The following is a 23,163-nucleotide window of genomic DNA, read 5'->3' as shown; positions in this document are numbered from 1 at the left end:
ATTGTTACTACTGGTGATAACAACAAGAAAAAACCGTGAACTAGAGCTCTACGGAGCAGGCTTCCCCCTGGCCCGGTGTCTGGTTTGCTCGGGTTCTCATGCCTTCTGCGAGGGCGTGGGCACTGGTGCAGAAGTGAATCTCTGGACCACCCCACTCCCTGCGATGTATTTCCAGACACCCCCTTCCTAAGCTCTCCGGATAAGTGAGCCAAACAAGTCATTATTGTAAATTCCCTTGGGGCCCGCAGGTAACCCTCAGCGCCATACCCACTGCAGGGAGTCATTCAGTGTAGCATCCCCCTGCCCCTGGGTAGGCAGCCCATGCTCCTCCACACGGGCCGAGATTCCCGAGTTGAGAAGCTCAGGGTTTACCTCATAGGTCATCCTTCCCCCACTCCAAGCTTTCTATTTGCCTGAATTTGTGTTTCAGATGGAAACAGTGAATTTTGGAATTTCCAACTCTCTCCAACTCTCCAACTTTAATGTCTACAAAGAAGCTGGGCATTGCTGTGGTGGGGAGGTTAAGAGCTACAGACTTAGAGAAGCAGTTGACTAAATGGTTTTGGTTTCAAACCTTAGGTGTACTACTGATCACATGGGGGGAGCTAGATTCCTGGGCCACCATTTCAGAGGCTCAGTGGATTTAATGTATGTGGTCTATTTGACAAGCTTTGAGAAACCACAGTAGCTTGCTGGTATGGGGCTAGGTTCCCATTGGTTTCCACTGGCAGTACCCTAGAGGCATTTAGGAATCTGCAGAAACTACTGGTGTTTCATGTGTGGAGGCTGGATTTGTTAAATCTCCTGCAATGTGTGGGACAATCCTACACAATGAGGAATTGTTCTACCCCAATGCCAGTAGAACCTCATTTTAGAAACCCTGGGCTAGAAGGTGGATGGTGGAGAGTCTTCTGTCTTATCTTTTGAATAATGGAAAGCAGGGCTGGTTTCTCCATGAGGCACAACCCCTAAGGCTTAGGAAAATGTTTAAGACCTGAAATAATGATAGGTCCGGAAATTATAATGGAAAATCAACTTAGTCACCTACAACTCAACTCATGCAACGATGCTTGAATTATATTCAGGGTATCCCAAAAGGAAAAATTCTGTAAAATTTTGTAATGAATATTTTGTAAATAAAGGTACATTTAGCTACAATTTCCCATTTTCCCTATGTATGGCAACTTTTGGGACACCCTGTATGATGTAGCATTGGCTACACATTAATATGGTTGGTCTATTTTGGGGACCTCTGAAAAGTAAGAAACTCAGAACTTAGGAAGGTGCTAAAACAGCCCTGCTAGAGACTGGCTTTATCTTCCTAAGAAAGAAGAGGCTAAGAATGCTCAATTTCAGCCTCTATTGTCTTTTTCCCAGCACAGTTTCTCACGCAGGCAGACCCTGCCCGGCAACCCTCCTGCCCCACATCTTCAGAGCCATGTGCAGTCTGCAGGAGGCAGGAGGAACTCGGTAGGCATGCGATCCTGTGTGACTGCCTCGAGGAAGGGGTAGGGCTTTCTGATTTGCGGGGTCTGGGCTGCTGCCTGAAGCTTACTCAGGCCATAGTCCCTTTCGTCCGGGTCGCTCTCGTGTTTCCTCCATCGGCAGCACAGGTGCTGGAAGATCATGGTCATGTGGCTGAAGATGATGAGCGGCGGGGGCAGGACTGGCCTTTCATGGAAGGTCATGATGAGCTGATACCTCTGGAACTTCCACACTTGGTTGGATATTGATTTTACTTCGAAGAATGTATTGCTAAAGTAGAGACCAGAGAGACTCAAGTGAGGAAATCCACTGTTTTCTGAAGCATCAACACCCCGCCTTCACCCCCAGCCTCCCTGTCCATCCCACGTGCTCTGAAGAAGGATCCACTCACTTGAAGACAGCGATGAGGAGGTTGACGAGCAGGATGTTAGCCACCAGGAGGTAGCAGGCCATGATGGCCGGCACGATCCAAGCTCCTGTCTTGCAGGGGGGCAGTTGGATGATTTTGCCATCCTCTCGGGTCTCATTCTGTCCACAGGGAGCTGGAGGAAGCAATACAGGCATGCAATGAGAAACCGTGGCTATTCGATTTGGGAAAAAAAGAAAAGACTGATTTGAATGAGGGTTTTAGATGGAAGAAAAATACAGCCATCTCCAAACAAACAGAAAAAAGTTCCAAACAAGCTGAGATTGAAAAATGAAAGCTTCATGAATACCTCAAGGGGCCAGAGGGCCTGGGTTCTGCCTGTCTCCCCATGGTGTCATCCGACTGGAAGAGGTGGTGGAGCTGCCTGCTCACCCATCCTGTCCCTTGGCCCCTACCCTGGGTGAGGGGCGCTTGGTGTCCTTCGGAAGCCTGGTGAGGGCTTTCCTGGGAGCACCCAAGTTGCCGAGAGGCTCACCACCCCACAAGTTACTTTCAAAATGTGCTGTGGAGGCTGACAGCTGTAAGAGCAGCGCCTGGCAGGGCTATTGATTGGGAATTAACACCAGGACAGCTGTTAATTGCTGCAAGAAACAACCTGGGAGCTCCGAGCTAATGATTTGCTGTCTCAGTGCAGAAGGAACAACACAGGGCAGCGCCTTGGGAAGCATTTAGAGGGTTTGTCGCTCTGTGCGCCTGATGGATGGGATTTCACCAGGAGGGCAATGAGGGGTGATGGAGCGGGACCACGGAGCCCGCAGCCACCCGCTTCCCGCCAGCAGCATTTCCATTCCAAAAATGTGCTTCTCAGGGCAAAGGGAACAAAACGCAACTGCAGTGGATAAAATGGGCAAACAGGGGAAAAAAAAATCTGGAGGCGGGGGCGAGGAGGAAGGTGATGTGTGGGACTGGGTGAGCTCGAGTAATGTGCTAATGAGGGCTGCTTGGAGTTTCCGGGTAAATGCAGGGGGAAAAATCCTTGACAAAGCTTCTTAGTACTGCACAATGTGGCTCCAGGAGCCAGATGTGCCCTTAGGCGCCAAGCGAAGGTGAGGTACACCCTCTTCTCCAGCCCCGCATGTTGGCTTTGGAACAGGGTCCTTTGTGTCTACCCGTCACAGGGGGTGGCGGGGAGTGGGGAGGAGCCCCAAGAGGTGTCGGCAGTTGTCACAGGCTACTCTGATGATCTGCCAGGAAGATTTGAAAAGTTGACCCAGAATCTACTCAGCTGGGGTACCTGGCAAGGGGAGTCCATTTCCTGCTCACGAGTTGAGTTTCCGTTGCTAGGCTGCACACGCCACAGCGGTTCTCAGCCCTGGCTGCCCGGGGGGTCACCTGGGGAGCTTTAAAAAAAATCCCGGTGCCCAGTTTGGCACCAGACAAATGAATCAGAATCTCTGAGGGTGCCCCAGGCGCTGGCATTTCTTTTAAAACTTCTCAGGTAATTCTCAGTTGCCATGAAGGTGGAGCTCACTGAGCCAAAATTAGGCTGGAAAAATTATGTAATTTTTGACATGCTCAGAAGCCCAAAATGCATCTTCTCAGCCTATGAGGGTTTTAATAACATTAGGACACCAAGACACTGTTTTTATGGCTAGCAAAAGATGGCCAAAATGCTTCCTTTAGTTCCGACTACCAGATGACTGGATGTTGGAATGAGGTGTTTTTGAGGAGCAGGAATGTTTTTTGTTATTGGCAGTTGCGGCACTAAACACTCAAGAGAGCACTGTAAGAGGCCCTGATCATTTCCTCCCTTGGAAGGAACACCCAGTGATGGAGGCCCCTGACTCTGAGGGTGGCTGACCCAGTGCCATGTCTTGCCACTTCCCACCTCGTTCTGAGCACAAACTGGACTGAGTTCCTTGCAGTTCCTAGAAATGCCATGTTCTCTCTTACTTCCTGATTTTGAACCATGCTTTTTCTTTGGCTTCCAAATATCCCTCTGATACCTTGCTCCCGCCTGCGTGTGTCGCCTGAGTAGGTGAATCCTACTCATTCTTTAATGCTCACCTGGCTTTCTGATTTCTAACCCCTTCCAGCCAGGACTGCGGTAGGTATCTTCCTTACGATCCCAGAGCACCTTCTGCTGGCCCCTTTGGGGGTCTCTCGCACTGCACTGCCATTGCTGATCTACTCATCTGCATCCCACACAAGACTCCCTAGCGGAGAAATTGCTCTTCAAGATTTCCCATCACCTGGCTCAGTACATACACATGGCACCTCCCTGTGCATCCATACATGACTAATGTTGAATGAATACGGGAGATTATGGGGACACAGTCTTGCTGTTGAACCCTAACAGACATTTCCCACATCTGCACAGGCATGATAATTCCAGCTCTGAGGGGTTGTTGGCTCCTTCCTTAGGTCCTTTCCAGAAATCCTGCCCTGGGCTCAACCAGACTTCCAGGTCTCTGCTACCCACTTGGCCGCAGGCCTCATGGAAGCACTGTTGTGCTTTCCTCTCCTCTGTGAAGCTCTCCCCACCTACTCTATCCCTTTCTTTCTGGCCTGTCTTGGGGGCTGGTCACTCCTCTAGTCTGCCCTTTCCTCCTGCTCAGATCTCTATGGGGAAGCCAACAAAAGCAGCAGACATAACTGCTCAGGGTAAATTACAAAGCTTATACAATCTCTACAAATGTGGTCCCTGATCTCCATTTCTCGACTCCATTCTGAAAGAATGTAAAATAAACTTGTGAGAGGCAGAGCTCATTCATCTTGCTCTTTCTGATCTCATATTGAGTGATGGCCATGCAGACACTTCCTCCACTTTGGCCCCTATTCCCAGCAAAGAGAAGAAACCAGGGAGAACAGTAGGTGCTTGCTGGTTTTAAGTGATCCATGCCCATGTGCATGAACTTTCAGAGCGTGCTATCAACATATCTCTAGGTCTCTGCTCAGTTTCTCCAAGGCCCCGACTAGTTGAAGTATTGGACTAGCTTAATACCTTTATTGAGGATTTGATTTGATGTTGGCAGCATTGCCACTGGGAACTGCCTGCCGATTTGGGAGGTATTAATTTATTCCAGCTTTCCCCACCTTTTACTCATCCAGCCTTTATAGAGATAGTATTAATTCAGTGGTTAGGAACATGCTTTATAATCAGGCAGACCTGGATTCAAACCCTGACTCTACCATTTTCAAATGATCTGACTTCAGCTTTGTTTGCAGACTTCAGCTTCCTCATCTGTGAAATGGGGTTAGTAATTGTATATACTATGGTACTGTCAAGTTCATTTTACATGAGATAATGCATGCGAAGCACGTAGTTCAGTGTCTAGCACACAGCACTCAATTAGCATTAGCTGATGTCATTGTTAGTATTGTTATTTTCATAATTAATAGACTTGAAGCTTCTCAGGGTTAGGGACTATGTTTTATTCCTCTTTGTTTTGCAGTCACTAAGCACAGCACTTATTCTACAAGCATTTATTGAGTGGTTGCAATATGCTGAGTACAGGGCATATTGGGAATCAGAGACGTGTCCTGTTGTTAAGGAACTCACAGTTCAGGAGGGGGGACAGAAAGGGAACAGAACATTGCATCGTCGTGTGATGCGAGTTGGGATGGGGTTCTGAGGAAGCACTGTTGTTTGAACGGCTGTAGTCTCTCCAGCCTGGCCACACAACAGTCGATGGTCAGGACTAGCCTGAGGAGCACCGTTTGGATCTAGAGCAACAAGGGCAGTATAAACGAATTAGGCGATCCCTGAGACAGAGATAATGGTAATAAAAGTGAATCATTAAGAAACAGCCTTCCTTTGGTAATATCAGCAAAAAAGCAATGAACATTATATGCAGCAGTTAGTGCAAAACATTGCTCTATAATTAATGGCTCCTAATGGCATCCCTGTTCTGGGTAGTTATTTGCACTAGAAAGTGCTATGACTCAAACTTACAGATGTCTACCACTGATGAAGATGAACTGGTGCCTTAAAGCCCTGACAAGCAGCAGATTTCGGGATGGAGAGAAAATTATCTGGATTATCATATGACACCGGTATCTGGGGGCTCATGTTCCCAGGGAAATGCCCCAGGGACAGGCCCTCAAGATGGCACATGGGTGGATGTTTAGGGGCATGTGGGCTGATGGTTTCTACTATGCCTCCTCCTTCCCTGCTTTGGGGACCTGACATTTGGGTGGTTTTCCTCCCAGCTCCTTGTAAGAAGTATGACATCTGTCTGGAAAATATCCAGCCATGTAACCATTCTCATTATGTTAATGATGGCTGGATATTTTCTGGACACACCTCATAAATGGATAGTCACTGCCACCTCATACCAAGTGGCATGTTGCCATCTCCCTCTTTACTTGGTGACAATGCAGAGTCCCTCTAGTGGATGTTGGCTGGTTCCACCTGCCTAGTATATATTTCCCCATCCTGATTTTCCTTTCTGAAACCACCCCTCTTCCACTCTCAGTCCATGAAGTTTGGGTGAAATGAACTCCAATTCCGTATCTAAGAGAAGATTGATCACTGTGTTTTATCCTGATTGCAGTGATTGGCTTAGGGATGGATGTGTGATCCAAGCCTGACCAATCAGGGTCATTGAGCATCAGCCTTGGGACTTTTGCTGGAACTAATATAGAAGAGAAGCTCTCAAATTAGTGGTAGGTGCCTGTAATCTCAGCTACTCGAGAGGCTGAGGCATGAGGATCACTTGAGCCCAGGAGTTTGAGGTTGCAGTGAACTATGATGATGCCACTGCACTATGGCCCAGGCAACAGACCAAGACCCTGCCTCAAAAAAAAAAGAAAAAAAAGGAGAAACTCTCTTTTTACAATGCAATGTAAGGTTACCAAGTGGAGAGGACCTGCTCAAGACTGACTCAATCGCAGAGAAGAGAAATTGCTTCCTGAACCAGCCATGCCTAAAACCAGTGCTTTCCAGTTATATCACACAAACCATAAAACTCCTTTTTATCTTAAGTTAATTTGAATTGGGTTTCTGTCCCTTGCAATTAGTCCTGACTATACAGTCACACCCCCACTCCCCAACCTCTAGCCCCTGTCCACAGGCCAGTAATAACAGATGTTCATATTCTGGGCACCTCACTCCTAAGAGACTGCATTTGGAGTTTTGGAATAACATAGATGATTGGAAGGAGGAACCTGGGACGTTTAACGTGACCTGAAACCAAGGCCGAATGAGTGTCAGAGTTTCAGGAGCCAGAGGCCACTGTTGCTCCCTTTCTTCCCCAAATCATAAAATAACTGAAGAGCTCACACTGATACAGCTCAGTTTTGTCCAACTGGGGTCTCTGACTCAGAAACTATTGCTACAGATTTGACCTATTATCTAATCAGTAGGGCACATACAGTTGGGAAACTTTGGTCAGGCATCCAGACACAGCCAGCTATCCCTAAAGTGAAGAAAACTCATTCTAGAAGCTAGTCATAGATAGACTAAGCCACGGAGCCTCAAGGTGGGGTGCAGGTACAGAGTGGGAACCCTACATCTATGCAGTTGTGGCCAAATTAGAAAGGATCAAACATTTGGAGGTTTGGATTCCCCGTGGTTTATTGATGGGGGTCACAGTGACACATTGCATGGCAGGAAGCTGGAAGTACTATTTGTGCTAATTATGCATTCATAAGTAGAAATGGATGATTGGGCTCTGGAACAAACTGATAGGCTGTGCAGGCACAATCTGGCCCAATTATGTGGATGATGGTAAGAAAGCCCTCCCTGTACATGTTGTGGAGCTTTTGGAGTGCAGCCTTCCAAGGGTTGGAATTTGTTTCACAAATAAGCTTTCATAATAACAACAGCATAATAAGCAGCATCCCTTACTAGAATATAAGCCTGACGGGTCAGGATTTTTGTCTCTTTTGCTCACTAAACAAAATAGTTTCCAGAACATGTCTGGCACATAATAGGTGCTTGATAAATATTTGCTTCATGGATGCAGGCAGGAGTTCCCCACCCTATACACGTGGCCTACACCGTCAGGCATTTCTGTAAGAGTTACACCTGCTCCATTTTCCTGTTGACTTCAAGACCTCATCAAGTGCCAGTACGACTTGCTGATATAGGCTCCTGTGAGAGAAAAAAACTGACAGAGGGAAAAAATAGATTTTGTTCGTTTTTGCTCTTTGGCAATTGCCAAGGTTAAAGCAATATGCCTGGTCTTTGGCAAAGGCTATAGACAATCTCCCTCTGGGTGCTGCCGTGTAAATCTCTGTGGCAAACCAGCCGCAACACCCCACCTTGCATCCGTGGCAGGCACTGCCCGTTAATCCTGATATTTTTTTCCCTTTGAGCCAAGATGTGACCTCAGAATCTTTCTCAAGATAAAATTCTGATAGCACAACCAAGCGACTGAAGTTGACACAAGAGATGGGGCCTTTCTCTTAGCCCCTTTAGAATGCGAATGTGAGGGCTGGGGTGGAAGATATCTCTGTCCCTCTCTTCCGGATCCTCCTCAAGCCCACGTGGCCTGGCGATACCCAACCTGTACCACCTCACAGTTGCCCAGGAGCCAAAAAGGGTCAAAATCCTGCTTATCTGAGATGCTGACACTTCTGACCAGGGACTGTCCTGAGAGGGCTGTGGACTTCTCCCACATACACCCTGGGCCCCAGGACCCTGCCCACTGCCTGTATTAAAAGGTAGCTTTAAAAACAGTGCTTCTCCAGAAAATGTTGACCCTAGTTTTTCCTTTGTCTTGGATCCTCCAATGTGAAGAAGAGTGGAGATTTGGAATAAACAGCTGAGGAAAGCATGTTAAGTGCCAACCTCCCTGCTGGGCACTTTACATTTGGCCATTGCGTTTGAGCTTCCCACCAAGTCCATAAGAAATGTATCGTCTTTGTTTTACAACTGAAGAAACATGCACTGAGGGGTGGAACACCTTACCCAACATCACACAGCTACTAAGGGATAATACCAGAACCATTCCATTTGTCCAAAAAATACTGAGTTCTCGCTACATGCCAGTGGCAATTGGCACTGGAGATGCAATTATAAACGAAGCAGAAACGGGCGCCACCCTCTCTCTGACCTGCCAGTCTGTGTGTCTTCCACTCTACCTCACGTGGTCTGGCCAGTGTAACGATACTAGTGACCCCTACTGCATACTTCAGTGCAAAGCCCTGTGCTAGGAGCTTTACTTATATCACTCATTTTAGTCTTTACAGTATCTCGACATGATAGATGTTGTTATCCCCACTTCACAGATGAAGAACTGAGGCTCAGACGCCCTACTATCTCTGTCACTATGTCAGACGCAGGAAGAACAGAATCAGGATGTCAAACAAGCCTGCTGAACCACTAAGTCCCCTTTCTCTGTCCCCCTGAGGAAAGAGCCAACATGGGGTTGAGAGGAATCTCTCAATTATGGACACATGCAGAAACAGTTCATCAGACGCCTGATTTTTTCTTGTTCCCGTCAACACAAACAACTTGCCCTGAGCAGTTCAGATGAAGTAACAAGTCTATGGAACACTTTAAAGTTCAGAGTGTGGAGAAAGAAATTAGGTTCATGTAACAGGTATTAGGCGTGGGTCCCTCTGTCCCAAAGAATGAGACGCTTGCCCTTTTGATTTCATCCTATGATATGCCGAGAAAAGAAATGTTCATTTACTTAATGTGCACACCACTTTGTTTTCAAAAGAGAAATTTAAAATGAACACCAGCCAATGTTTGATATAATCAGCATCATCCTTAAAAATATGATGAAGAAGGATATTTCTTGAAGACGACCCCTCCCCTGTCTGAAGAAACATCTCAAAAGCTTATTCAAAATCACAGGCAATGGAATAAAGATCTTAGTTGAATATCTGACGACATTTATCCTATTTTTTTTTTTTAAAGAGAGAATTTTCAACTAAAAATCCATCTTGAAAAGATAACGAGACAAAGAGGATTTCTCTGCCTCCTTTTGACAATCCAAACAGTTTGCCAGGGAGAATTTAGACTGCCACGGGCACCGCTGCTGTGGCTTACTTCGAGGGGGAATTCCATTTAGATAACTCTGCTCTTTGGCCTTTTCCTGACATGATGACGCTTTCCTTGGCAACACAACTGGAGATACCACCTTTTGTATGGCTACATTTTTCTAGAAGTTTCTTTGGCTGAGGGTGGTAGATTGTGGTGGATCCAGGCAGAAGTTTTCTCTGCGAAAGCATGAGGCCTTCTCTGTTTCTTTCAGTAGGTGACAACTGATGTCCTCTGGTAATGGACAGGAAGAACGGGAGTAACTGAAAACCAGGCAAGCACCATGCACCAGCTGCCCGCTTTACTTCTTTCCTTTGCCTGACACAAATGCTGGGTACGATGCTAACTGGTAGTGACATGGTACAAAGGCAACCACTATAAATTGGTAGGAGGCCTTGGTTCCTCCATCTGTGAATCATGAGAGCTGCCATATTGATGTTCCCTACAGTGCAACACACACAGCTCAGGAAGTCCAAGACGAGTTTAGGATACAGAAACAGGGCATGACATAGCATTGAGCTAGATAGTAAGAAAGTGATGACCTTGTCAAGCCGCTTTCGATCTTCCTGACTTCATCAAGGAGAAGGGGTCAGTTTGGGCATACTATCTCTTTGACACTTTCTTCACATTTGCTAAATCCCCTTTTTAGGAAAGTAAGGGCAGGCTGAAGGTTTAAGCACTGGCTAGAATTTCATAATAATGTAGTGTTTTCATGCTGTTTATTTTATGGTTATCTCCTTTTTATGTCAAATGATACTGATTTGCAACTTATGGCCATAACATAAAATTTTTGAATAAACTGAGTTTTAAAAAAATGAGTCGATTTAACTAAAAATATTAAAGAGTAGAACAGAGGTAACAAAATAGTGAACGAGGGTATGTGACTGACTAAAGGTTGGGAAATGCTGGATTAGATGATCTCTAAACTCCATCTATTCCTCATATACCATGAAGAGGAGCAAAAGATTTGAATAATTCCCAAAATGAATCATCTATCCCAGGAACTAATTGTAGCCATTTGTAGAAGCCTTATTCTTTCCACCCCTGGAAGAGAAGCAAACAAATAACTTGGCCTCACTGCATGAAATAGAATCCAGCCACTACCTGGGAAGCAGAGGAGACCAAGGACGTAGCCTCTGACTCTTCAGGGCCATCTTAGCTTGTGGCCCACCTACTATTTGCACAGAGTTTCAGCTTTGAACTATTCAGAACATACTGTTAGATTGAATGTCTCATTTTTAAATCCAGTGAATTAGAAAATAGGATGTCACAAGCCTTAGCATGCTGTATGTTGGCAGGTGGGGTGGGATGGTGTGTTCTAGAAGAGAAGGAGAGAGAATTTGATTCCCTCTGTTACCTTGGTTCTCTATTCTTGCTATCCTATGTGTCTAGTTTTACCTAGAGACAAAATTGTCATTTATTTGAAGAGCTCTCCAAAATTCGAACCTTGGTAGTTCCTTATTTTGTATCAGGAGTTAGTATCAGAAAGATTTTGTGCCAATCTTGCTGGGGAAGAAGATATATCTATCCTGGTCTGCTGTACATGTCAGTGAGTTTGCTGCCATGATGTAGCAGATTGATGGCAGTAATAGCCACAATTTCTCTCCCCTCCCCGTATCCAAGCTCCTTTGCTGTGTAATTTTAGAGTTTCACTCACTCATCAGGTGGAGTCTATTTTCTTGACCCTTGATTCTAAGTTTGGCCATGTGGGTTGCTTTGGCCAATGGGATGTTAGCAAATGTGACCCATACAGAACTTTGGAAAAACCTTTGAGTGTTTTTGTTTCTGCTTTTCCACTTCAGCCGTCACCGTGCGAGACATGCCTGAGCTGGCCTGCTGGGGCATGAAACACGTGGAACCTTGGCTCCCCATTGCTTGTGTTGTCTGAGAGGAGGCTGTCCTGGAACAGCTGATAGCCAGCTGACCCCTGGCATGGGATCGAGCCCAGCCAAGCCCAGAAGAACCATCCAGACAACCCACAGCCCTGTGAGCTCAATACATGCTTATAGCTTTAAGCCACTGGGTTCTGGAGTGGTTTGTTCTACAGCATGATTGTGTCAGTAGTTACCTGCTGCACACGCTCAATTCCCCTTGCTTTCACAGCTGGAAGAGGCAGCCCTATGTCCTTCAGGTGAACAAAGCCCCTTTTTACTTTTCTTCACCTCCCCTTCCACCCAATTCAGGCCACAGCTGATTGGAGCAGATCCCATCATTGCCCAAGGAGGAGCGAGTTCCCTGAATGACTCTGTCTTTAGAGATAAAACTGAAGTGCAGAGTCTTTAGTTAGATGATGGCAGGTACTTAATTTGAAGACCCTATAAAGCCAGGGCTCACATAAAAGTAAAGGAAGCCCTCTGAGAGAGGGAGGGGGAGGAAGGGAGAGATGACAAGAGAGAACGATTGATAGAGGCTGGAGTGAGGTAGAGAGGAAAGCAGATGTGCATGGTTGTGTCTTGAGATTCTGACTTTCCAAAACCACTTCCAGTTTTGTTCCCAGTCAGCTCACGTCATGCTTTGTTTTCTGTCTTTGAATGCCTCTGTGGTTTCCTCTTAGATGCTTATAGTCTTTCTTTAACCTAATTTGAGTGGCTTTGTTTTCTTGCAATCAACATTTTTCTCTAGTTGAGGACACTGTTACTAACACCTTAGAAGCAGCTTCTTTGCCGAGTGCTTTCATCAGAGGGGGCAGAGACCTAGAGCTCTGGGAATGCTGGGGATGGGGCTGGGTGGGGGGCGGGTGACTGAGAACAGAGGAGGCATCTCAGAGAAGGCTTGAGAGGTTGGAAATAAAAACTGTTTAACTCACAAGTTTATTGTGGGTTTGCTTCATCATCATCATTACACATTCCTTTTGATATCTGCCTAAACTGCATAGGAATAGATAAGCTATTTTCTTCTTCAAACCAAAAACAACAAAAAAATTTGCAGAGAAAACATCAAATAAATAATGCACTCTTCCAGATTCTTGTGCTGCTGTCCACCTCCTTGTAATTCCTGACTGTGGTGTTCTCATCACAGCTCTTCAAGTTGCAACAATACACCTGTCAGAGCTACGAGGGCAGGGGGAGGTGCCCATTCCATCACAAGTGGCACGAGCTTAATTCTATTCTCATTGTCTTGATTGAGGAAGATTTTCCCTGTGGCCCACACCACCTTAGCCTCATGTCGCATACTAAGGAATGTGCCTGCTGTTTCTGCTTAAGATGGGATTTATGATTTTTCAGAAACCCATGCACAGTTAAGGTATTCAGGGTATGTGAAGAGGGAAGAGCCAGGGGGCTGTCTAATAAAAAGAAACCAGCAATCTCACATCAGGGCTCTCTGTGTCTAGAAAGATCAGTTCAGTGAGCTGGAGTGCATATCTATGTGTGGACACACATCAGGGGACACAAAGCTGTACCACCTCCAAAGTACTAATCCACAACTCTCATCAACTCCCATTGGATTGTGCCCAAGGGGTTATATGGCTTCTACAGAAACCATGAATGTGGCCCCTAATATTCAGGAACACAAATATGAGCAAACACAAGTCCTCACTGACATTATTACAAATCCCCTGGTAAGTGACAATGCAAGAAACCCATTTGTGCTCACCGCTCACGAGCCCAGCTGTGATCTGTGTGATCTGTGGGCACTTCCCTCTCTGTGCCCCTCTTCCCTCACTGCCCTCCGGATCCCAAGCTCTGTTCTCCCTGCCCACTCTTCTCTGTTTACTGTTAAAACTCGAGTTTTTCTCACTTCAACTGATGCTCCTCCAACAGCAAAGACTCCAGATAATACGCAGTCCATGTTCTGCCTGGAACCTAAGAGGCTGTTGGCTCTCATGTTGTGAAAATGAGTCCACCTGCATGCTGACTATGAACACCGCTATTACAGAGAAATAGCTGGGTGACAGTGCACCCTGTACAGCGGACTAACAATATTTTCTTTCCCAGAGCAACACTGACATCCATCAACGAAAATAAAACAAATAAACATTTTCACCTTGACAGATTTACCTGTTAAAAAATAATAAACTCAGATGCCGATCAAGTGGGGAAGTGGGGTGGGGGGCACAGAAAGAGGGAAAGGATGGGAAGGGCATTTGGCTGTTCACCATGGTTTGAATATTTTAAGTAATTACATTATCCTGCGTTTCCTGTTTTGGTAGCTGCCTGCAGCTGATCCACCTTGTTATTCCTTGAAGTCACTAGACACAGGCACCAACCTTGGATGGGTTCAGTTTGAGACCTAGATCTGGCACTTTGCCATCTATGTGCTATTGGGTAGGTCCACTGATGTGTCTGAGCCCCTTACCTCTAGGTGTCCTTACCTCTAAGCCTGAGGTAATAATGATAACAGAAACAATGTTAAGAGTGCTGCTGACACGTGCCCAGCTCCCCTCGTCGCTCGGCAGCAAGCATTTGTGGAGCCCCTGCTATGTGCCAGGCACTGCTCTAAGTGCTCAGGATACAGCAGTGGGCGAAGCATCAGAGCTCCCTGCCCTTAGACAGTGTACGCCGGGGAAGGGATGGTGGTGCTGGCGGTGGGTGGACTGAAAATTGACGACAGCATCATAAACAAGCAAGCTAAGGGAGCTGTCAGGAGGTGATAAGTGCCATGGGAGCAAATAAAGAGTAGAGCACAGGGTAAGAAGGATCGGGGGGCAGGAAGGGGGTGCTGGAGGTCACATCAAGGAGGCAAGATGTGAACAAAGATCCCAGTCTCGGATGAGGGAATTGGCCTAGAGGCTCGGTGGGGGAAGCGTGCTCTAGGCAGTGGGTCCTGCCGGGCAGAGGCCCAGAGGCAGAAGCTGCCTGCTGTGTCCTGTGAATGCCCGCAAGTCCCCTCTGAAACAACGCGGGGGAGGGGCTGGAGAGGAAAGGGCGGGGAGAGCTTGGGAAGGACTTGAGACCATCCAATTAGGCTCCGCAGAAATAAGCTTCCATCCATAAGGCACTATTATTTCTTGTAATCCTTTACTGGTTTATTAAAGAAACTGAGTATCTCCTCTTCATTCAGTCCGTCTCCTGCCTGATGGTTTCTCATGTACTAAGAAAGCCCTTGCTTCATTACTTCTATTTTTCCCGATAGGTCTGCAATGTCCTTAAATGGAAGGGGGCACAGCCCCTGTCCCCAGGTGGGAGAACCGAAGGCGGCTCAATCTCGGTCCTGTGCAGACTGCTTTTCACGTCCCCCTCCCCTGAGGAAAGGAGCGCTAATGGCAGTGGGTGCCCAAGCTCAGGTTTTCTTTCGAGCCCGCCCCCGCACACAGCCGTCCTGCCTTTATTGGCCACACAGCAGTCTGCTGGGGGAAAGCTGGTTGCTAATCTGATTTGAGCAAAATCAACTTTTATAGGTAGATGAAAACCTCACAGTATGAGGCTTGGGAGAGGGAGCAAGGTTCTTATCGATGACATCAGAGCACAAACCCAGCTTTTCTCACTGCAGCTAAACTGCTTAGTGGTTGCTGCTTAGCACAAATAGTTCACTGCACCTGCTGTGTCCGAGAACAATAAGCTTAGGTACAGGCCAAATCCTCCATCCCTTAAGCACCTTTACCTTTTTCGAGGCAGGAATCCCGACCCCAAGCTATAGCCAGCAGTTAGTCTGAACGTTTTCTGGCCACTTTTACTCAACAGTGTGCATATGCATCATAAAGTATGTGAAGAGAAAGGGTAGATTTAAATTCTCATTTTCCTTCTTCATGAAGACAGGAACGTTGCTACTTTTGTTTTTTTTTAAGTGAAATAGATGGTTTGCAGAAAATCTGAATTTTTGTTTTTGGTCTGGAAACACACACACGCACACACACACACACCCAAAGATCAACTCAGTTGATCATATTCATTAGAGTATTTGAAAATAAGATGGCTTCACTTTGCCATTGCACAAATACTCCAGAGTACAAACTAGTGACATGTGAAAGCTGACCTACATTTCTCTTTTTAAAATATGGCTGTCACATTTTTAATAAGCTGATGCTTCATGTAGTGCCACTCTGAACAATGCTGTGAGTGGCATTTCCTTTGGCCAAGTTGGTGTGAATAGACCTGTGGGAAAATCCCAAAACGAAACCATAAGCAGTATAAAAATTGGCTAGTTTCTGAGTCCTATATAGAAAGAAAACAAGTTGGGCTTTTCCCACTGACATCCCTTGCCTAATTGTGAAACAAAAGCTGTTTGCTGGGCTCTGACACATCAGTATTCGTGCAAACTTGGGGAGCAAACCTGGGGAGTTTATAAAAGAATGTTCTGTTTTCTTTTCTCTATATCTTGTGTAACTAGTTAGTGAAGACGGGACAGCCAATGTTCAGGCTCTGCGCTGCATTCTCAAGGTCATGCAAATACATGCAAACACACACACATCAGACATGCACATACATACAGGAGAGAGAGAGAACAGAGAGGAGCAAAGAGCTAGAAGAAAGTTATGCGGTCAAGTCCAGCTTGACTTTTAAATTTACTAACCAGATACAGGGGAGTAACCTCATGCATGCATTACATGTGTGAACTGACTACAATCAAATCTATGGGTAAAATGCAATTCTACTTAAGGCGTCCAGTGGAATGAGAGTGGTAATTGTTCACTGGGACCACAATAGGATGTACCAGAATGCACAAATATGAGGCAGATGACCAAGTTTTTCTCTTTCAAAGAACAGGGTTGATATGGATCTGATAAAAGAAATTTCGAGCTCGAGCACAGCAAGCATTTATAATTATCTAGAAAACACTTTTGATTACAACCATCCTAGAGATGGACACATCCGGTTTTCTGCCAGGTGCTTTCTCAGATGTAGTATTTCATTTGATCATCATAACAACAAACACATTTTACAAAGGGTATTAAGGTTATAGAGGCTGCTCTTTAAGACATAAATCCTACAGGAAACACTAGAATTTCTGACCCATTCATTTACTTTTCAAAATTTTTGTTTCAGAAACACATATTAAACACTTGCTATATTCCAGGGGCATTGTTCTACATACTTTGTAAATATCAACTCATAAAAAATATGAGGTGGGCACTGTTATGTCCATTTTACAGATGAGTAAACCGAAGCACAAAGAAGCAAGTACCTTGTCCAAGGTACACAGCTAGTAAGAGCCAGAGCCTGGATTGAAACTTAAGATTTCATCATCTCAACCACTACATTGTGCTATTTCTCATGTTGAGGAGTTCGAGGTTATTTTAAAGGCAGAAGGTTTTTTATTTATTTTTTTATTTTAGAGATGAAGTCTTGCTCTGTCGCCCAGGTTGGAGTGTGCAGTATATGATCATAGCTCACTACAACCTCAAATTCCTGGGCTCAAGCAATCCTCCTGCCTCAGCCTTCCCAGTAGTTAGGACTATATATATAAATACCTGCCACTACACCTGATTGATTTTTACATTCTTTTGTAGAGTTGGGTCTCACCTCCCAAAGTGCTGGGATTACAGGTATGAGCCATTGCACTCAGCTGGCAGAAGGATTTGAATGTCCAGATTTCTGCATTTAGACTTTCTTTATGTTCCATTCTTTTGTTTGGGTTAGTTGTTCTCAAATAACGACTTTTATAAGTAATGCTCTTTCCATGTTTTAAAGGCTTTTGAGGGTAAGTTTGACCATAAGTGATTTTGGCCAACATGCTTACTTTGGAAACACCTCTATGTTGACAATACATTCTATGTAAATGGAAAACTTATCACCACAAACATAATGAAAGAAACTAAAAAGTCCAGTCTTCATTTTAACTATTGTCCGATAATTCCTTTGGAAATGAGTAAAGTGATACTCTTTGGAAGGGGCATAAACAATTTCAGGCTGGGAAGTATCATTTATAGTGTGTTGGACAAGGTGATTCATGCCATGGCCTCAAAGCTCAATATCAGTCCTCTTCAGGTCTTGTTTGTGCTGAGTCTGTTTTTAATCCATGGAAACGGAGACCTCTCCATTTCACTAGATAGTGTACGTGGGCCCAAGAGTAAGCAGCCTGCTTAAGCATAGCTATTTGCATATACCCTGGCTGATAGCATCATTTAGCATAGTAGGGTTGGGTTTGCAGTAGGATCTCTGTTAAGAAGAGGTTAAGGACAAGCATAAAATAAAGCTTATACAAGCAATGAACAAAACAAAATCTTGTTTTGCTGTGTGTCACAAAGAATGGCCTATTATTTCATGTTACTAGGTGATTGAAAGAACTAGTAATATCAACGGTTGCCATGGATATGCACTGCTCCAACTGGTCCCAGATCATAACGGGAACCAGACGTTGAGTTTAGGAATATCAAGCAAAGGGATTTTTTATCAATTGGTAGAAGTCTATGTGTCAGCATCTGAGGTCAATCAAGATGTTCCCATGTGTCCAGTTCAGACTTAGTAAAAAAAAAAATGGATGTTCACAATCATGTTTATGGGTTTCAAAATTCAAGAGATGGATTTGCTCTCACAGAATTCTAATAACAATGGCAGGTATACAGGGCCAGGTGGGCAGAGCAGTGCTAGTAATATTTTCATTGTAGCGTTCTTTTCATGTAATTGATTAATTGATGCATTTTTGCTTCTGCTTTGTTTAGGTCTATCTCCAGTCTAAGGTATGTTTCCATGGAACTGACCCAGAATGTTGGTGCATGAGCAATTAATTTGCTCTATTTTGAGATTTAAAGAGATAAATTTAAGGTTACTTACATCTTTGTGTGCGTATGTTAGTCTGAAATACTTTGTGCTCAAGATTGGAGTTACTTTAGACTCTGGGACTCTGTATTTTTGTAGAATCTTCTTGCTGGGAAATCCATAGCTAGCCTAACTTAAGATATTGTACACATGTAAAAATAATGGAATTGCATTTTTAAATTTTATAATTCATATTATTTTGCTAATTCAGATTTATTAATACTTGGTACTTTAGTAAAATTTGGGTTCTTTTTATTAGATGATATTTTTAAAAGTGGATTTTCTGAGAGAGCAACAGTCACTATTTTTTTTCTCTCTGAGAGAATCTTGGGCTAAATTAAGTAGATTGAATATTGGGCCGTTATGACATGACCCCTTAACTACTGGAGAAAACAGATCCAGGTACTGAATGTCCATTGATGGTCAGAGAATCATTTGAGGGTAGGGAAAAGCTATTTAATTGCAAATAAAATACAATACTGATTCCAAATATCTCCAGGATGGGAATACTTGAAATACCTTTTATAGACTATCTTCCAATCTCTCCCATTCCCTTTTCTTTCCTTTTACTTTATTGTCTTTCTTTCTCTCTTTCATTTCCTTGCTTACTTATTTTTTACTTTTTATTTTTTCACCCTTATTAATTGGAATGTACCTTGCTTATTTTTGAAGAGATTATGAGGTAAATGTTCTATTCCACCTGAATAACAATATCAGTCATTTTCGGCTGGCCAGAAAATGTCTCCCCTGTGTGTCCTACCAAATGGAAAGCCCATAGCATCTGTTTGGAGGTTTGGCAGGAAAAGTCTCTCCTCTCCAGACTGTTGATCTACAGCAAAAGCTTGTCTCAGTCCACATTCTGCCAGACCTACGAACACATAAGAGACAGAGAACACAGGACCCAGGCTCTGGAGCCAGCGGAGGTGGGTTCAGACCTCAGCTCTGCCATTTATATTAGCTGTGTAAACTTTGGCAGCTGATGTAAGCTCCGTAGGCCTTAGTCTCTCCAGCTATAAATTAGGTGATAATCACGGATACTTTAAGAGTGCTGTTATGAAGATAAATGAGTTGTTGATACACGTAAGGCTTTAGCACGGTGCCTGCCACGCAGGGAACACTCAGTAAGTCCTGACCACTTCTGTGGGAGGCCCCATAGCTTGGAGGCTCAGAGCCCAGGCTTCTGAGCCAGCTGCCAGGGTTCAGGGTCCAGCTCCGCCTCTCAAATAGCTGTGTACCTTAGGCAAGTTACTGATTAGGTTAAATATGAACTACATGAACTTTTGGAGAATAGACCACTGTTGATTTACAAAAATGGCAATTTCATAGGGTTCCATATAATACATAGGTAATATTCTCTGTGCTTCAGTTTCCTTACCCATTACACATAGGGGCAATAATCCTATCTGACAGGATTATTGTGGGGATTACACGAGTTAGCAGCTGTCAAACATATATCACAGTGCTTGATATGTAGAAAGTGCTATTTAGGTATTTGCTATTGTTATTTTTATTACCCTCACCTCTCATCACTGCCTGAGAAACTTTTCCCAAGAATAGCCTGTTTATTAATCCCTTTTTGCTTCTGTCAATCTGCCTTTCTGTGTTGCTGGCTATGTCCCTCTGCTCCTCATAGCCTGGCTTGGTTCATCTGATTGGCCGCCCACTCCGTGTCCTCCGTGCCTGCCACATCTCTTGGCATTTGTGTACTCCCCGAGGACCTGACGCCTTAGGTTAGCTGGCAGCGGTTGCGTGTTGTCCTTGTCTTCTTTGTATATTGACCCTGGAGCATGAGAGCTCAGGCAAGATACAACGTTTCTTCCCCTTTAATTGTCTTTTCATGTGATGGTAATTTTGTATCTTTAGAAAAATTCCTTAAGTTATGTTCAAATGTGGGATTCCTATTGCTTTCCTATGCTTTTTTTTTTTTTAAAAAAAACCAGACTTTAAGAAAACTTAAATGATTTTAGACAGAAAAGTTGCAGAGATAGTATAGAGAATTCCTCCTGTTCTGTGTAACCCTTACTTAGCCAGTGTCAATGTCGAAGGCTTACATAACCATCGTACATTTGCCAAAACTAAGAATTTACATTTGTGCATTACTATTCTTACATGACTATTAACTGAACTCCGGACTGGCTTCAAATTTCATTAGTTTTCCACTGAAATCCTTCCTGTCTTCCCGGATACCATGTTGCATTTCATTATCACGTCTCCTTAGTTTCCTCTGGTTTGCGGCAGTGTCTCAGACTCCCCTTGTTTTTTATGACATTGACAGTCTTGAGGAGTACTGGTCAGATATTTTGTAGAATGTCACTCATTTTGAGTTGGTTTGATTATGTTTTTCTTCTTGTGATTAAACTAGGGTAATGGGTTTTTGGGAAGAACATCACAAAGGAGATGTTCTCATTGTATCATAGTAGCCTGTAAATTATACCAAGATGACTCCTCACTGGTGATATTAGTCTTGATAACTTTCTGCATCATTTAACAAATAGAAAATTTTACAGAGAATTCTCATATGTTAAAGTTACCAAGAGACCATCCAAAGACAGTAAGTAGCTAGATTCCTAAAATTGCAGCACTTGGAAGCACTAATCAGGCTTGTTCAGTTGTTTTCAATCTTATCAGACCCAACACATCTTTTTCACAATAAATATTTTTACTGCCTCCTTTCCTCTTCTGAAATGAAATTTGTAGATGGTATAATTTACCTGTACACATAATCACAGAAAAATCAATATGAGGTCCTAGTTTTAATATACAGGAGAAATAAAAGGACTATGATTTATAATAAAATATCTATTTTGATATACAAAATCTCAGGCACGACTATTCCACAAGCCATAGTGAAGTGGTCAGATGCCTACACCTAAATGAAGAATTCCCATGGATAACACAGACACAAATGCAGTAGAATATAAGGCTCAAATACAAGGAGCGGCATTGTCATTGGTGAGTTGATTTTCTGAGATGCCAAACAACCCATGGGAAAGTTCCAAAGCAAACAAAATACCTTCTCCCTCAATTTTCATGGTGGTTTCATTCCTGGAAAAATTCACGGCTTATTAAAAACATGCAAAAATATTGCGCGTTTAAAAGTAAAACGGAGTTAGGCTCAGATAATTATAAGCAGGTTTTTCACCTATGTGAATGTCTGCTGGGACACTGGAAAGCTGTGTGGATGGAGAACAACGCTTCACTGTGGGAGTGTCCTGTGCACTGCAGGACACACACATGACTTGGGCTCTGGCTACTCAATGCCAGTGGTGCCCCCCCAAATCAGGGAGGGCCAGCAAAAACACCCCTCGAATTTCCAAGATAAAATTTCCAAAATCTGGGGGCCGTGCTGTGTCCCAGTTAAGGCTACCACTGGTATAATTTAAGTCCAGTCACTTTATCTCACAGCCAGGAGCTGGGCTCAGGTCCACGTAGCCAGAACATTAGGGCAAACTGAACCTGCCAGCTCCTAATCTTCAGGATCGTGTGTGTTGAGCCCTCAAAAATACCTACTGGTACCCCTTGGATTGATGCTGAAATGTAAGTTAAACCATGCGATTCATGTCACGTGTCACATGCACACACATACACAAGCACACACACACACCATCACCACCACCAACACAACCACCAACTCAATTCCTGCACAAAAGCCTTCCTAGGTTTCCCATGGAATGTAGGAGATCATTTAAATCCTTTAAAGGCCTTGCACAAGCTGGCCCTCATCTGCCTCTCCAGCTTTATTCCGTATCATTTTCTCCCTCGCACATTATGGGTCCACCCTGCTGGTCTTCACTCGCTTACTGAAAGGAGGAGTTACCCTCCCTATTGCCTCAGGGCCTTGGCACAGACTATTTCCCCTCCCTGGGCTCTTCTCCTACCTTTTACCTGGCAAACTCCTGTTTATTCTGCATAGCTCGGCTTGAAAGTCGCTTGCTCGGAGAGCCTTTCTCTGAGTCCCCAGTATGTCTCCTGGCTGGATGTTTTTGTGGCACTCTGTATTTCTTGATCACAAACTCATCAGAGCTTATGATTAAGTATTTATTTGTGTGATTCTGGGTTTGATATCCGATGCCTCCACTATGCTGTGAGCTCCCAAGGAGGCAGGAGCTTCGTTGGTTTTACTCATCACTAAACCCCCAGTACATAGCAATAGTGTCTGTACAGAGTCAGTTCCAAATATTCGCTGAATCCATGAATGGATGAATAATTGGGTTAGCTGCCCAGAATGACTTTCAGGCTGGCTGGAAGGCTGACACAGTGAGGGAAACACAGTCATGATTTTTCATGAGGAGCAGCAGCATAATACCTTGCTTCTATTTTGCTATGGAGAGAGAGAAGCATGCTATTTGAGACTGCTTGTTTTGGCTTAGTTGTTTCAATGGGCTTGGCTTTGAACGAACACGATGGAGTAGAGGCACCTAGAAGGCACCCCACTGTGGGGACTAGTGAAGGCTCCTGCCTCTATCTGGAGCTGGCTTCTCTGCTGGAAGGGTCTGGAAGAAACAACAGCATTGCAAACTTCAGCTTTAGTGTGCTCAACCCTACAGGTGCCTCCACTTCATCCTTCCACTGTTATTACCAATAACATCTGATCTCCGAGTAGCCCTTGACATTGTGTCTTTTGTTTCACTCTTTCCCAAACTTTGGTCTTTGGGTATCACTTTCATTAATTTGGCACA

General features: G+C 44.4%; 1 protein-coding gene across 1 annotated transcript in view; it reads right to left on the bottom strand.

Moving 5' to 3' along the window:
- Positions 1 to 23,163, bottom strand: part of TRPM3 (transient receptor potential cation channel, subfamily M, member 3) — a 338,389-nt gene that overhangs the window by 15,779 nt on the left and 299,447 nt on the right. Inside the window, exons 23-24 of the mRNA XM_012641622.1 lie at positions 1,877 to 2,027; positions 1,556 to 1,755 (exon numbers count right to left, since the gene is read on the bottom strand). Of these exons, the coding sequence (XP_012497076.1) occupies positions 1,556 to 1,755; positions 1,877 to 2,027 (351 nt within the window). The remainder of the gene's footprint in view (positions 1 to 1,555; positions 1,756 to 1,876; positions 2,028 to 23,163) is intronic.

The sequence above is a fragment of the Propithecus coquereli genome, unplaced genomic scaffold (genome assembly GCF_000956105.1).
Source record: "Propithecus coquereli isolate 6110/MARCELLA unplaced genomic scaffold, Pcoq_1.0 Scaffold166, whole genome shotgun sequence".
Lineage (NCBI taxonomy): Eukaryota > Metazoa > Chordata > Mammalia > Primates > Indriidae > Propithecus > Propithecus coquereli.
The sequence above is the reverse complement of the archived record's forward strand: the minus strand, read 5'-3'. Positions and strand labels throughout refer to the sequence as shown.